This window comes from Ovis canadensis, chromosome 18, assembly GCF_042477335.2.
Source record: "Ovis canadensis isolate MfBH-ARS-UI-01 breed Bighorn chromosome 18, ARS-UI_OviCan_v2, whole genome shotgun sequence".
Classification (NCBI taxonomy): Eukaryota; Metazoa; Chordata; class Mammalia; order Artiodactyla; family Bovidae; genus Ovis; species Ovis canadensis.
In genome coordinates this window covers 35,748,484-35,765,507 of record NC_091262.1, presented here as the reverse complement: position 1 = coordinate 35,765,507, position 17,024 = coordinate 35,748,484, and the positions used below count along the sequence as shown (strand labels likewise).

General features: G+C 49.2%; 1 protein-coding gene across 1 annotated transcript in view; it reads left to right on the top strand.

Moving 5' to 3' along the window:
* The first annotated feature begins 10,375 nt into the window (after positions 1 to 10,375).
* The window catches only part of LOC138423747 (liprin-alpha-1-like), a 29,308-nt gene continuing 22,659 nt past the window's right edge, over positions 10,376 to 17,024 (top strand). Inside the window, 8 exon segments of the mRNA XM_069560038.1 lie at positions 10,376 to 10,492; positions 11,586 to 11,690; positions 12,161 to 12,331; positions 12,893 to 12,908; positions 13,237 to 13,285; positions 13,997 to 14,099; positions 14,320 to 14,523; positions 15,502 to 15,648. Coding sequence (XP_069416139.1) covers positions 10,376 to 10,492; positions 11,586 to 11,690; positions 12,161 to 12,331; positions 12,893 to 12,908; positions 13,237 to 13,285; positions 13,997 to 14,099; positions 14,320 to 14,523; positions 15,502 to 15,648 — 912 coding nt within the window.

The following is a 17,024-nucleotide window of genomic DNA, read 5'->3' as shown; positions in this document are numbered from 1 at the left end:
CAGAGGCCCTCCGAGTGGTGGTATTATCCTTAGAGCTGAGGAAGCTGAAGGCACAGCGGGGAAGTTGACCAGTCCCCTGTGGTGGTCAGAAGTCCGACCCAGTCTTCCCACCGGGGCTCTTCGGCTTCCTGGCCCAGTGGTGCTTGGAACCCGTCCTGTGTGTCCCTGCCATGTACACACGCTCCCCAAAGCTCCTGTTGGACCATGAGCCAGTTGGGGTGCACACACAAGATGGCGTGGAGGCGTGCCCACCACCCTCAGGCCTGAGACGTGGCACCCCTAATTCCCTGACGGCAGTGACGGGGCACTCTGGGGTAGGCGGCAGCTGTGGGGTCAGGGTGGGTTGGGGAGGTCTGCTGCCTGGGAGCCCTCTGGGGGGAGCTAAGGACCCCAGGCTTGGCCTCATTGAGGCCAACCTTCCAACAACCTAGGAGGCTGCTCTTCAGCAGAGATGGGTGTGACTGTGACGTCCAACACGCTGGCTCAGGCAGCCGTGGGGACGAAGAGGGGCCCTTGGCATCCTCGACCACCAGGAATCCCTCATGGGGACGTTTTTGCTTGTTCTGTGATTCCCTTCTTCCTTCTAAAAGGTAAGTGCCAGGAACAACTGTGGTGAGGTCGCTGTTCTGTGAGTTGAGCCGGGAGTGGAGGTTTAAACCAGTCCAGTCTGTGCTGGGCGAGCCTCCCCCTCCCCTCCCCCACCTCGGACGGCACAGACCTGGTCACTCTTCTGGGCCTTCTTGGCTCTTTAGGAACTTTAAGTTATGACATTTGTTATTTCTTGTCTTTGTCCAGCATTTGGCAGTGGTCCACTGCAAGGGCCCTGACCCTGTCCTCTCCCCAAGCCCCTTGGCCCTTCCCATGCCCACGCCAAGGCTCGAGGCCCCTGCGGTTCTGTGGCCTCCAGACTCCCCACCCGAGTGGACAGTCCAGACAGAAGCCACCGCTCTGGGGTGTCCTGCTAGGGGAGGGGACCAGCATCTTATGGTTTCTTCCTGCCAGGAGCAGACTGCTGTCAGGCCAGGCACCAGGGTTTAAAACATCCTATATGTGTAAGAACAAGGACATCCCACACATCCACTGAGTCCCACGACCCTTTCCCAATCCTGCCAGATGTTTTTCTTGGAGGGACCCTGTCGCTCACGTAAACAGCAGAGGGTGTTTTCCCAGGGATGTGGCCCAGGCACTGCTTCTTGACCAGCATCGAGAGAAATCTCCACGGACTCAGAGGAATATATTTTGGGGCTTTGCATGTGGCTGAACAGTGCATAGAAATAAACGGGAGCTGTAACAGGAAAGACGGGGTTGGCCGTATGGGCCATCCATGGTCATTCCCAGTACCCATGTGGTCAACCCTGCGCCTGGGAGCTCCCAAGCTAGAGGCGTTGCTGCCTCTTGGGTCTCGGTGCCTCAGGGCTTCCTACGGTAGGGGTAGCGGCTTCCAGCTTCTTTGCAAAGAGAGTCTGTGCAGGGGTGGTCTTAGCGGCCTCAAGGTCGTGGAGAGGTGGCATAGCCCCAGCCACGGGGTTGGGCGGGGGTGCTGAGAGCACCAAGATCTCCCCCCAACTGTGAAGCAAGTCACGTATGGCAAAGTTTTACAGAGGAGCAATAGATGGTCTCAGAGAGGCTGAGTCAATCGCCAGACACAACGCAGCAGCAGACCAGAACTCCGACCCCGGTCGTTTAAACCACGGCTCCCTCCTGGGCCCATCTGACCTGCCCCTTGAGGGCAGCAGGAAAATCTGGGCTCCCCTGGCCTGAGCTCCCATGCCTGCCTCCCCTTGTCCTTGCTAAGACGTGTCCATTCCCAAACCCATGCGTTATTTCCCCCGGCCCTGGGCCGTCATGCCAGGCTCCAGGCTCCCTGCAGGTGAGCCCCACGCCCACCAGCACACCTTGGAGCTCTGCTCATCTGTTCTCTGTGTCCGAGTGTCCTGATTGTAACTGTCTTCTTGAGGCAGCCTTAGGACTGAAGTCCTAGAGCCCTGCTTCTTCGAAGCTCCCTGCACCAAGCCCAGGGAGGCTCTGCCCGGTGGCTTCATGACCAGTACGGTGGGCTGAGTGGTCGCCCCAAAAGCCATCCATCCTTCCACAGCCTGCAAAGGTGACCTTATTCCTATGAAAGGTCTCAGCAGATGGAAATAAGTTACTGACCTCTGCACCAAATCACCTGGGACGCATGTGGACCCTAAATCCAATGGCAGGTGTGCTTGGAAGAGAAGAGGGAGTGATCTGAAGCACAGAGCCACCCAGGGGAGAAGGTTTGTGCAGATGGACACAGAGGTCGCGGTGATGTGGCCACAAGCCTAGGGAAGCCTGGGGTCCCCCAAGAGCTGGACCAGGCCAGAGGGACCCTCCCCTGGAGCCTCTGGAGGGAGCTGAGCCCTGCCCGCACCTTGATCACAGGTTTCTGACTCCAGAACTGGGGGCGAATGAGTTTGTGTTAAAGCTGTCCAGTCTGTGGCCAGTGGCTGCAGCCACCCCTGGACACTGAGAGTGAACTTGCCGGCTCCAAGGTGAGAACAGTGGCAGGACCGGCCCCTGCACCACACACACAGACACAACCTTGTCATGAGGTTAAATGAGTTAATACGCACAGATGCCTGAATCAGGGACTGACACTTGGACCTCAGCCCCCTTCACCTCTTCCTCCCCGTCGTCATCACTGTCATTGTTAGGGGCCCTCATCCACTCATTCAGTGGACACACAGTGCTCCTGCATGGCCCTGATGTGAGCAGCGAGGCCAACGAGCTGGGAGGCTCTGCACAGGACTCACCTGCCTCCTGGGGCCACATGGACAAGGCCTGTGCCGTGACCCAGAGGCCCCAGGAGAGGCTGGATCCTCCGGTCGTGGGAGTCACGGGGGCCTCAGCATCAGAAGCGGAGGGGTGAGCCGGGTTCATCCACGGGGGTGCAGCCCTTCATTCAAAGTGGGGGAAGAATACCATGTGTCACCCTGTGTCCGGGAGGCTCCCCTCGCCCTGGTGGGCTGCGGGCATAGCCTTGGATGACCAGGAGTCTGCATCTCAGGAGGGGCTGAGGCTGGCGCTAAGTGAATCTTCAGTGAGGTTTTTTCCTTAAAAACCATCCTAAGTGACTTTGGCTCCATTGCTTTTTGCCAGAAACCTACAATGATCCCAAGATCTTTGTACACTCCAAGGGTGGTGCCTGGGTGTGGAGCCCAGCACAGACCCGAGTCAGTCCTGCCCTGAGTCCCACACCACCCCCCTTCCATGGCCTGGCTTTCTTCTGCCAGGACCTTCAGAATGGTGGAAAGGCAAGTGTGGCCTCAAGCTGGGGGCCCCAGCATGGGCTCCTAGTCCCTGGGGGGTCCCCTTGGGAAACCTGGGGGACCATAGTCCCCACTGCCGTCGGGCAACTTTGTCTCAGGAATGTCGAGTTTCTTTGCTTTTCTGTGTGATGCAGCACCCAGGGGCGATTGGGAAGTCTACTGGTGTTCCACGCTCCTGCCTTAATGGGGAAACATTATTGGTGCATTGACGCTGCTCACTCGATGCTGGGAATCTGTTAAACACAAGTGGCAAGGGGAACAGAGGAAAACAGAAAAAGAAAAATGGAGAGTTGCCTGGTTGTTTCAGGTCTCACCTGTGATTAAGAGTGTGTAGAGCCTGCACATGAACCCAAGTTCCCACACCTGCCAGCTATACGGTGCCAGGCCCTGATTTTAGAAGCCTAGCTTCACTAAGCAGTCATTGACAGAGACAGCTTTTGTGTATTTCAGGTCTCCACTGTGATGACTTGATGCCCACAGACATCATGGAATGATTGCTCAACATACGCATCACCTCACACAGTGAGCTCTGTGTGTGTGTGTGTGTGTGTGTGTGTGTGTGTGTGTTGTGTGTGTGTGTGTGTGTATCTTAATGTTCCTATAATCCATGGAGAAGGCAATGGCAACCCACTCCAGTACTCTTGCCTGGAAACTCCCATGGACGGAGGAGCCTGGTGGGCTGAACTCCATGGGATGGCTAAGAGTGTGACAGGACTGATCAACTTCCCTTTTACTTTTCACTTTCATGCATTGGAGATGGAAATGGCATCCCACTCCAGTGTTCTTGCCTGGAGAATCCCAGGGACAGGGGAGCCTGGAGGGCTGCTGTCTGTGGGGTCACACAGAGTCGGACACGACTGAAGTGACTTAGCAGCAGTAGAAGTATGCTAGTCTTAGAAAACAAGGTGGAGAGTGTTCCTTGTTTACCCTGAGAGTTCCTGTGAGATTGCTGTTTTCTTTCCTAGATTTTTGGAAGAATTGATTGACAAAACCAGTTGGTTTCATTGTGGGGAGGCTTTTAATTTCAGATTTCGTTTTTTTCATGCAAATAACATTTTCTGATTTTGTATGTCTTCTTGGGTATATTTAGGTAAGGCATTTCCCCTTTGCTAGGCCCGTAGACTCTCCTATTAGTAAGTGAACTGTGGTTCATACTATCTTTCTTTTCTGTAAGATGTGTTTTCCCCCCTTTTAAAGATCCTTGATACTGGTGATTTGTGCTCTGTCTCTTTTTCTTAACCAGTCTCCCTAGGGGTTTATCAGGTTTATCGGTCCTTTCAAAGAGCCGACGTCTGGCTTGTTTAAACAATTCCCTGTTTGCCCTGTGTTCCCTCATTTCCCGCTCCTTTCCTCCATCCACCTTGTGCTCCACACGCTGAGCTTTCTGTCTGGTTTCTTGGATGGAGGCTCAACTGATTTTGGCCTTCCTTCTTTTCCAGTATATGTGTTTAAGGCTTTAGGTTACCATCTAAACACAGTTGGCTGGGTCCCACAAGTTTGAATAAGCCAAATTTTCATTATCTTTTATGTGAAAGTATTTTCTAATTTACATTGTGCTTTTTAAAATTATTATTCATGAAATTCTACAAGAAGTATGTGATTTATCTTCCCAATGTTTGGGGAGGTTTTTCTGGTGACCCTTTTTTGATCTCTGTGAATTCCATGAAGAGCCCCATTTCGGTCTTTTGGGGCTACTGTTATAAATACCATAGACCAGCAGATAAACAAGAGAAAGTTGTTTCTTACAGTACTGGAGCCTGGGAAGTCCCAAGATCACCAGCAGGTGCCACGTCTGGTGAGGCCTGTTTCCTGGTTCCTAGACTGCCTGCTTCTTCTCCCTGTCCTGGCAGCATGGCAGCCCATTCCCTCCTGACCTGAGCCCTCCCAGAGTCCCTGCCTCCTGGTATCATCACCACGTGCACGGTGAATTTGAGGGCACATAAGCCATCAGCCCATTGCAATCCGTAAGTATACCCTGCATTATCTCAGTCCTCTGAAATAATTTGAGCGTTCCTAAGAATCCAATATATATTCATTTTGTTATATGTTCCTTGGGCTCTTGAAAATAATATCTGTCAGTGGGAATGCAGTGTTCTGTGCGTATCAGTTAGATCAGATTTGTCAATCATAATTCAGGTTTCGGTAGCCACGTTGAGTAAAGCAGAAGTAGGTGAAGTTACCCGTAATATATTTTATTTTAACATTCCCAGAATATTGTCATTTCAGTGTGTAATCAACCTGATAAAACCTCATGAAATATTTTACGTTCCTTTTCTCATGCTAAGTCTTTAAAATCCAGTGTGTGTTTCAGGCTTGCAGCACATCTCATTGTAGAGCCAGCCGCATTTCAGGTACTTCGTGGCTGCAGGTGACGACGTCCCAGGGAGCCCAGTTCCCCGAGAGATGTGTCTTTAACGTCTCCCACTGCAATTATGAACTTGGCTGTGACTGCTTTTCTATTTCTGTCAGTTTGTATGTATTGATGTTTTGAGGTTATGTTATTAGGGACATTCAGATTTAGAATCCTCATCGTCTTGGCAGACTGAACTTGTGTGAGCATGAGATGCTCCTCTTTATCGCTAGTGAGGCTTCTTACCTTAGACTCTCTCTGACAGTGATGTTGCCGCGTCAGGTTTCTGTCCTTGTTCACCTGGGCATCTTTTACTCTCCCCTGTCTGTGGTCTTCCATCTTAACATGTGCCTCTGGGAACAGTGTGTGGCTCTAATCTTAATCAGGGTGACGCTTTCATCTTTTAATGAGGACATTTGCTCTGTTTATAACTTTGATGTTTCCGTCTGTAGATACCGTGTTGCTGTGTGTTTTCTGTTTGTCCCACCTATTCCGAGTTCTTTTCTCTTGCCTGCTTTTAGAAGGATGAGGTGTTTCTCTAGTTCTGTGCTCCTCTGCCAGGTTGGTGGGTGCACATTCGCAGACACAGCCTGTGTTTTACAGTGAAGTCTAACTTAGTATTTTACTGCCTCCCTGACACAACTGTTTCCTCCTTGTCACTGTTATCCTTTAAAATTTTAGATATATTTTGGGTGTTATCATCATTGTAGCATTAATATTTACCCTGACAGTTACTTCATTGTTGGTGTTTACTTGTTTTTTATACTTCAGTCAGAGACGACTTTTCTTTCTTCCAAAGCACTGCCTTAATATTCTTTTAGTTCATGTCCGTGGGTGATGAATTGTCTCATTTCCATTTGCCCTACAAGTCTTTATTTTGCTTGCACTTTCGAAGAGTGTATTTGTTGGGTATCGAATTCCAGGTTGGTGGTTATTTGTTTTTCAGCATTTTACAGATGCCAGTCCATTATCTTCTGACTTCCTTTTTCTTGAAAAGTCAGCTCTCAGTGTTGCTGTGCCATTAAAAGCCACACCTTTTTTCCTCTGAGAGCTTGAACATTTTCTTCTTGCCTTAGGTACCTGCAGAGCTGCTGAAACCAATGTGTGGTTTTCATTTTTGAGTCAATGCTCTGATTCTTGAACCAACTCTTGCCACTGTCCCTGTCAGTCAGTTCAGTTGCTCAGTGTCTGACCCACTGCGACCCCATGGACTGCAGCCCGCCAGGCTTCTCTGTCCATCACAGATTCCCGGAGCTTGCTCAAACTCATGTCCATCGAGTCGGTGATGCCATCCAAGCATCTCATCCTCTGTCTTCCCCTTCTCCTCCTGCCTTCAGTCTTCCCCAGCATCAGGTTCTTTTCCAAAGAGGCAGTTCTTCGCGTCAGGTGGCCAAAGTATTGGAGCTTCAGCATCAGTCTTTCCAATGAATATTCAGGACTGATTTGCTTTAGGATTGACTGGTTGGATCTCCTTGCAGTCCACGGGGCTCTCAAGAGTCTTTTCCAACACCACAGTTCAGAAGCATCGATTCTTTGGCATTCAGCCTTCTTCATGTGCCAACTCTCACATCCATACATGACTACTGGAAAAACCATAGCTTTGACTGAATGAACCTTTGTCAGCAAAGTAATGTCTCTGCTTTTTAAAGTGCTGTCTAGGTTTGTCATAGCTTTCCTTCCAAGGAGCACGCGTCTTTTCATTTCACCGTCTGCAGTAATTTTGGAGCCCAAGAAAATAAAGACTGTCACTGTTTCCGTTGTTTCCCCATTTATTTGCCATGAAGTGATGGGCCCGGATGCCATGATCTTCATTGTTTGAATGCTGAGTTTTATGCCAGCCTTTTCACTCTCCTCTTTCACTTTCATTAGGAGGCTCTTTCGTTTCAGCCCCTGGAGGCATTTCTTATTCCCCTGACTGTCTTTTCTCCACCATGAGGGGCCCCATTTATAGTTTTTAACAATGTAGTTTAACAACGGGTTCCTTCGATATATTCTATACTTTTTTCCCTCATATATATATTTTTACCCGATCCATTCCTCAGTTCACTGATCCTCTCTTCACCTACATCCAACTTGATGTTAAGCCCAGAGCCTGAGTTCTTAAATTCAGTCACTGTTATTTGAAAGTTCTAGAATCGGTTTTGAGTCTCAGAAAGGTTTCCTTTTGTCAAGTATCTTTTTGAACTGGTGAAGTTTGCATCTGATTCCTCTAGCATCCCTCTGATATGCTGATATACATCTGATACCTCTGGATCTGGTTCCGTTCTTTTTCTCTTGGTCTTGTTTGTTGTTACACCCTTATTTGCTTTTTTGGTTGCATGGTGGACATTATCTATGGAAACCCCTAGAGTTTCTGGTGATGCTGTCTTCTCCAGAGGTTCCTCTGATGCAGACCTCTAGTGAGGACAGAGCTGTCTGTTCACTCAGGGTCTGCGTGACTTGAGGCTGGGGTGTCTTTGTAAGCTGAGTCTCAGCAGCCTTCACCCACCTTCCCCCCTGACCCCAGAGAGGAGCCCTCCAGCATTTCCATCTGGAAGCCTGGGGTGCCTCCCATAGCCCCCTCCCTTCTCAGCAGGTCCTGAAGCCCACCGTCTGTCTCCCAAGCACCACAAGGTGATTGATACTCAGCGCTCAGCCGGTTTGGGCAGAGTGCTGGGTATGTTTTCTGTGCCTCCCTTTTCTTGGGGAGCTTAGTCTCCACCATCCAGACTGACTTGTCAGGCCTGCGGTTGAATTTTTGTCTTCCCAGCCCAAGGAACTGTCCAGAGCTGTTAGCCAGTCCCCTCTGCTTGACTTTTCCCTGCCTTTTCTCCCCAGAGTCAGCTTTGTTCTGATGCCCCGAGGGAAGGAGCGGCCCTCTCAGTCTCCAGCTCCCTCACTGGGCTTTTGTTTGAAATCTTGGATTGTAGCTGCCTAAGGACCTCTTCTGAAAAGTATTTAGCTTCTCTAGCTCTTGGTAGGCTGACCCACAAGCTGCTTGCATCTATAACTGGTAGTGGGGAAGCCCCGGGTGTCTTCTCTCATCTGAAGCCACATGTAAAATTCCCAGTAATTATATTGATCATCTTTGGTACTGGGGTAAACAAGAACCAGGGGCCCTTGCTTATTACCCACGGTTGTGTTTCTGATCAGAATCCCCCGCTTGCCTGGGCTGTTTCAATGCCACTTGAAGTTGGGAAGAAGGAGGGGCAAGCGGCCCATGCGGCCTGGGGACAGAGGAGCCAGTCTGCCCTCTTCCCTTGCCCCTGCCGGCCCAGGGCAGGCCTTGTGATGACAGGCGGCTGGTAGTGGAGGAGAAGGCTGAGGAGGAAGGGGTTGCGTGAACTGTATTCTGTGATGTGGTCACGTGCGGGTTTTCTTTTTCAGTGTGAAAGAATGACTGCTTTGACTCTTCTCTCCAGTTTCACTTTAAGGTTGAAAATGAAGATTTTATTCTTAAAGTTGAGCACAGTGATTTGACAGTCTTTTTGAAAGCAACAGTTGAGGTTTTCAAAAGACATCTCAGAGAACTCCAGCAGATAAAGTGAAAAAAAGAGAACGTGTTCAGGGTGAACTGCGGGCGGGACCCCAAACCATACTGTGTCTCTCCCAGAGTCTGTAACTGCTGAGATGGGTGGATATAGGGCCTCAAGCACCCGGGGGACCGAGGTCCTCAAGTGACAGCAGAGGCCCCGGCTGAGCCAGGAGCAGTATGGCCTGTGCCCTGGCGAGTGGAGAGCCGCGAGGCTGGGAGTGGTGCCAGGAGAGGGGGTGGGAGACTCGGCGTGCAGGGAGGGTCAGCACCTGGCAGGGTCTGGGAGGCACTGGCTGTCGCGGCTCAAGGCAGGGACACCCCTGAACCTCCACCGTGCAGCCCCCACGGGGCAGAGTTGTCTGGCAGCCCAGGGTCAAAGTGAAGAGGGCGAGTTCGCAGCAGATTGACGAAAGCCCTGTACCCACTGTGAATTCATTTTAAGTGCCTGGAGCGAGGTTGGTCAAGCCCTTGCTGAGCTCAAGTGAGGGAGTCAGTCAGGGAGGACGGAGCTCAGGGTGAGTGAGGGGCAGCTAGTGCGCGGAGTCCTTATCACCCGGGTGGGTTCTGGGGACACCCTTGAGTTCAGTGGTGCCCTTTCAGTAGCCTCACTGGAGGCTTGTTTGGGGGCTAGAGGAGGCAGAAGCCCACTTAGAAGACGTGCTCATTCCCTGTGGTGGTGGTTTCTGAAGCAGTTTCTACTATTTGGTTTGACTGTGAACCAGTATCCTTGCAGGGTCATGTTTGATGGTGGGCCTGAGCTGTGGGCACAGCCTTCCTTCTCCTGCACCCCACACTCATCTGTCATCTTTTTGGCAGCCCCTCCCCCCTCTCTGCACCCTTGATGGTGGGCCTGAGCCCAGCCCCCCTGTTACCACGGAGCCCCTTGTGACTGAGTGGGTTCCAGGTGCCAGGCTCCCGGGAGACGTGCTGGAGGCGGAGCCTTCGTGCCATTTCTTCTAGAGACAGCAGTGCTGATGGTCGTGGTGTGAGAGTGGTGGTCCTAGTGTGAGAGCAGTGTATCTGAGAGTGGTGTGTGAGAGCGTCGTGTGTGAGTAGTGTGTGAGAGTGGTGTGTGAGAGTGGTGTGTGTGAGAGCGGTGGTCGTAGTGTGAATAGTGGTGGTCGTAGTGTGAGATCGGTGGTGATAGCTCGGGTGCTGAGGTATCTAACCGTGAAACAGCAGTTGCCCCTGAGTGGGGGGCTGCCCCCATCCGCGAGGATGGGTCGCAGGAGGGCCCGCCTATGGGCACTTTTCCAGTGCTGCATCCCCAAGGCAAAGGCCAAGACAAGGAAGAACTTGGCCTCGGCCCAAGTCCTGGAAGCAGAGCGGCCTGAGGTGAGAGCAGCCGGGGGCTGGGCCCGTCGGATTGGCCTTCACCCGGTGAAGCGTTGGCATTGTGTTTCATTTTGTTAGCATGGTTGTGGGCCCTGCCGGCCAGGCATTTTGGCCTTCTGGGCAAGATGGACCCCAGCAGGTTGACCTTGTAAGTGGTTGTGCAGGGGCTGCGTGGAGGATGGGCGGGGGCCCCACAAGAAGGGAAACACTGTCTGGAGGAGTCACTGGGGTACGTGGATTGAGCTCTAGAGTCAGTCCTTGAAGCAGAAAGGCTAAGCCCCTTAACCTCTCCCATCTTACAAAGCACAGAACAGTGTGTCCAGTATCTTAATGACGGGTACCTACTGCTTATGTGTGTAACATACACCCTCATAGCTTCACATGTCTACTACATGCCTCTTAACAAGTGCTGGGCAGTGTTCTAGGTGCTGAATACTCAGTATGCAGGAGGGGATATGTAGCCCAGGATTTTTTTATTTGTGTAAAGAAAACTAGAAGAATGAAAGACTCCATGTGGTTCAGTTTGAGCAAGTTCACCACGTGGACGGCACCGCGTGCATGAAAATTGTGATAAAATGCATAAAACATGAATTTAACATTTTCTCCAGTTTATTGAATGACTGGGTGACTTCAATGGAGTCAGGCTAACAGATGGCCTTGGGGTGCCATCAGCCTTTTTCCCAGAGGAACACTCCAAAGCCTGATGGCCTTGTAGATGTTATCTTTCTTCCTCACTCTTCCCAGCGGTTCTAGGTCACTTGTCTGTGTGTCGTTTAAGAATCTCTTTATCCACTTTGTTGTTAGGTTTATGTTTAGGGAAGTTTCTCAGACTTCCCTGGGTCTTGAGAAGGCAGGCTTGGATTCCGGGTTCTCCCCAGCCGCGTGCCTGCCAGGTCGAGGTGGAGGCTGAAGGCCAGTCTGAGTTGTGGTGGTCTGTGTGGTCTTGGGGTCAGTGGACCCCCTCTTCTCTGGAGGGGCAGGGGGACCCTTTGTGTAGAGCCTGGAGAGACTTGACAGGGTCAGTCTTCAGAGTCTCGCTCTCTTTTTAATTTGTGTTTGCATTTAGTTACTTACTCATTTCACTGTTTTCTAGGAGTTGGCAACATCTACGGAAGAGGAACTCAATGTATGCCGGGAACAGCTTTTTGCAAGAGAAGAAGATATAGCTCTGCTAAATGCAGAGCGGAATAACACCAGGGTCAGTAGGGGAATTCTCACATGTTGACATTTGCCCCGCGGGGGTCACCGCTGGGCTCCGTGTTGCAGTCTTTAAACTCTGTCTGGTTTTCAAGTCATTTTTCACATCTTCCCACTGAGCAGACCAGGGTAGATCAGTTTGGAGTTCTCATACTTTGCTTCAAATTTATGATGAGAGCTACTATAGTTTTAGTACATTTGAGGAGGGAGTTCTCTTAACTTACAGTTTTGTCCATGCTACAGTTTGTGTGGGGTCTTAGTTCCCTGACCAGGGATTAAAACCCATGACCCCTGCAGAAGTGTGGAGTCTTAGCTACTGGGCCACTGGGGAAGTCCACTCTAACTTTAGACTGAACTGGCGGGATTCTGACTTGCCTTAGCATGTTTCCGCTGTAGAATGAGGCTGAGAGGGGTTATCGGCCGTGAATTCAAGCATGAGGTTGACGGTGCTCCTTTGGCCCTGCCCTGCAGCTGCTGCTGGAGCACATGGAGTTCCTGGTTTCCCGGTATACACCATCCCTCCAGACGACAGTGGGCAAGTGGCAGGCGCAGTCCCCAGATGGCATGACCAGCGAGCTAGAGGTGCTCAAGTCTCTGAAAATACTCTTTGAGCACCACAAGGCCCTGGACAAGAAGGTACCAGCCACCCAGCCATCCTGGATTTGTACACTTGCAGCCTTGTTAGGTGGATGATGCATGTATTTATGTAACTAGTTGACTTTTGAGCTTCTTGAATTCTTGCAAATACTTTTTTTCTGTAAGAAGTCAGAGTTTTATATGGTTAAAAAGTGTTGCCTGCATACATGCTCAGTCATGTCCGAGTCTTTGTGACCCTGCGGACTGTGGCCCACCATGCTCCTCTTTTCCTGGGACTTCCCAGGCAAGAATACTGGAGTGGGTGGCCATCATCTACTCCAGGGTATTGTCCTGACCCAAGAATTGAACCTGCCCTCTTGTACTGCCAGGTGGATTCTTTACCATTGGTCCACCTGGGAAGCCGCCAGTTAAAAAGTATTAGTTGGTATAAATGTCTCAGGATTTATTACATTCTGTATATCAATTTGCAATTAAAAACTAAGTCACAGAATTATTTTAGGATAACATTTTTTTTCCCCTCTCAAACTTAGAATTTAAAGCTGTTAATAAGCAGATTTTTTGATGTTAGGATCAATGAGATACATTAAATGTATTCTGTTATAGTAGCCGCGTGTGAGGGTGAGTATACAATGGCACCCCACTCCAGTACTCCTGCCTGGAGAATCCCATGGGTGGAGGGGCCTGGTAGGCTTCCGTCCGTGGGGTCACGAAGAGTCGGACGCTGCTGAGCGACTTCACTTTCACTTTTCCCTTTCATGCACTGGAGAAGGAAATGGCAACCCACTCCAGTGTTCTTGCCTGGAGAATCCCAGGGACAGGGAAGCCTGGTGGGCTGCCATCTATGGGGTCGCACAGAGTCGGACACGACTGGAGCGACTTAGCAGCAGCAGCAGCAGCACCTTGCACTAAGAAGTGCACTCACGTATATACACACATCAACACACGAGGAGCACTTGAAAGGTGTAGTTTGTTAGAAGAATTAGGTGCCACGCATAACAAGGTAAGTTGGATCATTCATCGTGTAATTTCAGTTAGTTCAGTTCAGTTCAGTTCAGTCACTCAGTCGTGTCCGACTCTTCCCAACCCCATGAATCGCAGCACCCCAGGCCTCCCTGTGCATCACCATCTCCCGGAGTTCACTCAAACTCACGTCCGTCGAGTCGGTGATGCCATCCAGCCATCTCATCCTCGGTCGTCCCCTTCTCCTCCTGCCCCAAATCCCTCCCAGCATCAGTCTTTTCCAATAGTCAAGTCTTCTCATGAGGTGGCCAGAGTACTGGAGTTTCAGCTTTAGCATCATTCCTTCCATTCCTTCCAAAGAAATCCCAGGGCTGATCTTCAGAATGGACTGGTTGGATCTCCTTGCAGTCCAAGAGTTTGTCATTTGTATCCTTTCATTTTAAGAAAGTATGAAGGCTGTCGTGGTGGACATCAGATGTTCTTTATCTTTCTGGTTGAGGACCAGCCGACCTGGGTTATTTTAATGACTAGTAAACTAGACTTGTGGCTCAGAGCTGCAGGATCTCTTAAGCACCCCTTTGTCCAGGAGGAGACAAATTCTGACTCGAATCACCTGGTTCTATTCAGGATGGATAGCATCACCATGTATTTTCTTTTTATGCTGTATTTTCAGTTTTGAGTTGAGTTTTTCCAAATGGAGTTTTGCTGTCTTTACTTATTTCTTTATTCTGATGCAATTTTTTGGTTTTCACTGATGATTCTTAAAGAGAAGAATAACCCAAAAAAGATACTAATGGACAGGGTGCTTGATGTAAATCACAAGCAAGAAAACATGCCAAGCGCCAATGGAAAGGCATGTCCTCGGTCTCATTCTCTGTCTGGTTCTCGTCTTACTATCCAGTCTGTGCAGGGCTGTTGAGACCTTTCACCAATGCACCATGTAGGTCTGAGTGGCCGTGAGGGTCGTGTGAGCCCAGAGCGCAGAAGACAGTTTTGACTTCACCGATTTCCCGGAAGTGCTGCGTTCCCTCCCTCCCAAAACAAGGCTGTCTAAGGTTTCCTTTCCCCCTTAGAGAACCCGCGACAAAGACCTGGCTCAGGTGATCGAGCTCAAGGAAATCATCAAGAAGAAGTCTCGGGAGCAGAGAGAGATGAAGGACCGCCTGGCAGCCCTCTCTGCCCACGTAACAGAGCTGGAGAAGGACCTGGACACGGCCAGGAAGGACCTCCTCAAGTCCAAGGAAGTGAAAGTGAAATTACAGCAGGACATCCGTGAAGTGAGTGACAGTGGACGTGTCTGTTGTCCTGAGGCGGAATGTGGGTCCCTTGTTCTCCCCGTGATCTCAGCCTTGGCATGGCTGCGTGAGCAAGAGCAGAGCAGGTGTACTTGTTTAGTAGCTCGGTGTGAGTAATCTGTCTGAGAACTCAATACAGAAGTATTTGCACATGTTTGTATAACGTGTTCACACTACTCTTTGGCAACATGAGGAGATTAGGTGGCAGAGATTAATACACAGAGAATTCTGGAAAAAGCGTTTTTAAGACCTTTCACTTTTAATGTTAGGACAACATCGGTTACTTAGTGAGCATGGAGGGACCTGAAATGGATTTTGAGCCGGCGGACAGGACTCGCATCGGCAGCAAGCTCTGCTCCTGGTTTGAGCGTTTCCTACATGGGGTGTAACTGCTTGAGAAGAACTAGGCTTGAGAAGGCTGCTCCCAGTTGTGTAACACTTCGACTTCTGTTTCTACTCATTAATATTCTTATTTAATTTTGAGGAAATTGCATGAGATTTTTTCAACTTTTACCTGAGGAAATGAGCCTCAGAGCTGCCTGTAGGATCTGTTGAAGGTCCCTCCCTGTTCTGGGTCAAGCCCACCTGTATGGTGTAGGAGACAGAGATCCTCATTTCATGCCAGATACCTTCTCTCCTGGAATTCTTGCAATGACAGAGTAGTTTAGTGTACTTTTTGTTTGCTGGTTGGGTTTATGATGTAGAAAAGAAGCTTGGTAAATCGAGTGGCCAGACAGACGTTAAGACAGATGGGTGCCATCACGGCAAATGCGACATTTGAGGTAGGCGCGTTTTTGCTCACATCTCAGAAAACTGCCATGTCTAGGACTTTAATTTTGAGGACACTAATTTTATGTTTGATTTGAAACTTAGGATTTAGTCTCGCTTTTTTACTCTTAAGTGTATTGGAGTATTCTATGATAATGACTTACCTTTTCTCCTCTGCAATGCCTGGTGTAGGCTATGGCCCAGAAGGAGGACATGGAGAAGAGAATCACTACACTTGAGAAACGCTACCTCGCTGCACAGCGCAAAGCCATCTCTGTGCACAACCTCCATGATAAACTTGAAAATGAAATCGCAAATAAGGATTCTATGCATCGACAGGTAATGGCTTTTCCTGAACTGTGTCTGACTTCTGTAGTAGTGAATACTGAGGAAGGAAGGTAAAGACCTTTTCATGTGACTCCCATGTTGGAAATCAAGTCCCAGTGTAAAGTTCTTATGACCCTAAAATACTGCGTTCAAAAGTGTGGATGTACATCATGATAAATCAACTGTACTGAAAGGAAATACATTTTTTAAAAATTGAGGGTGACTGCAACTTCGAGGTTTGAATTATTTGGGATTTGGGTTGACCATTTTGTGGAATTCCACTCCTGACTCTTGTTTTACTTGACTTGAATCTGTTGGCTTGTTAGCATTTTTACTGAAAGAGCAGAGAGCAGCAGGGCACTTCACAGCAGCTGGCTGCCTGTTGGGAACTGGGGTCACTGTGACAAAAGGCAGGGTTAGAGCTCCAGTCTGATTAGGGTTTGTACTTCCTGTGGTTTGGTGAGCTTTACTTGCTCCTGTTCCTGTGTGGTCTCACAGAATCAGGACTTAATCAGGAAACCCAAATCTGGCTTCTCCAAAACAAAGTGAGTCAGTCTGGTGTGTGACAAAGTGTATCATTGGCCCCACTACAAAAATAAAATACTAGAAAGCCATTGAAATGTATGATGCGGAATGCTAATTAAGAGCATTGCGATATACAAAATAATGGCTGTAAAAGGCAGATCAGAAAATACTACGTACCATATGCTGTTGTTTTCTGAGGGTTTTAAAGCACATCTTATTGTTTATGTATGTACACAGAGTAATACACACACAGAAAAAATAAGAAAGCTGCTTAGAAATAAATGCTAACCTCTCAGGAAACCGAGCATATAGATCATTTCATTTTTTTTCTTTTTCAAAAAAGAATCTGTCTAAATGTTCTACACTGAAAGTTTTCAGAGTAAGAAGATCTGTTAAAAGAATAATCATGCATTTACAAATATTAGTTGACTGGCATTTCCCCAGGCACACTCTGATCAGGTCTGTATTTCAGAGGAGATGAAAGCCATATTTTGGCTTACAAGCCCATGGCTGTCTGCGGTCAGTAGGGTTCCCTTCAAATGATGATTCTGGTGATGTTTTAAGAAGGGTCAGTACTGACCCTTAACTTGTCAATAGGAATGAATAAGCTTCTACAGAAACCTGATCTTCTTTAATATATAAGAACTTTTTTTTTTTTAAGACTTCTTTGGAGACGTTTGGAAAAGCAAATACTCTGGCAGGAGGTGTTCTGTCCACTGAGACCAAGCCCAGGAACACTGAGAGAAAAATTACCGTGACGCGGCTTCCGAAACAGAAATAATCCTGTAGACTCATGCGTTTAGGTTTTGTCTCAGCTTACTAACAATGGCAGAGGCTGCACCGCTTGGCCCGTTTTGATGTTC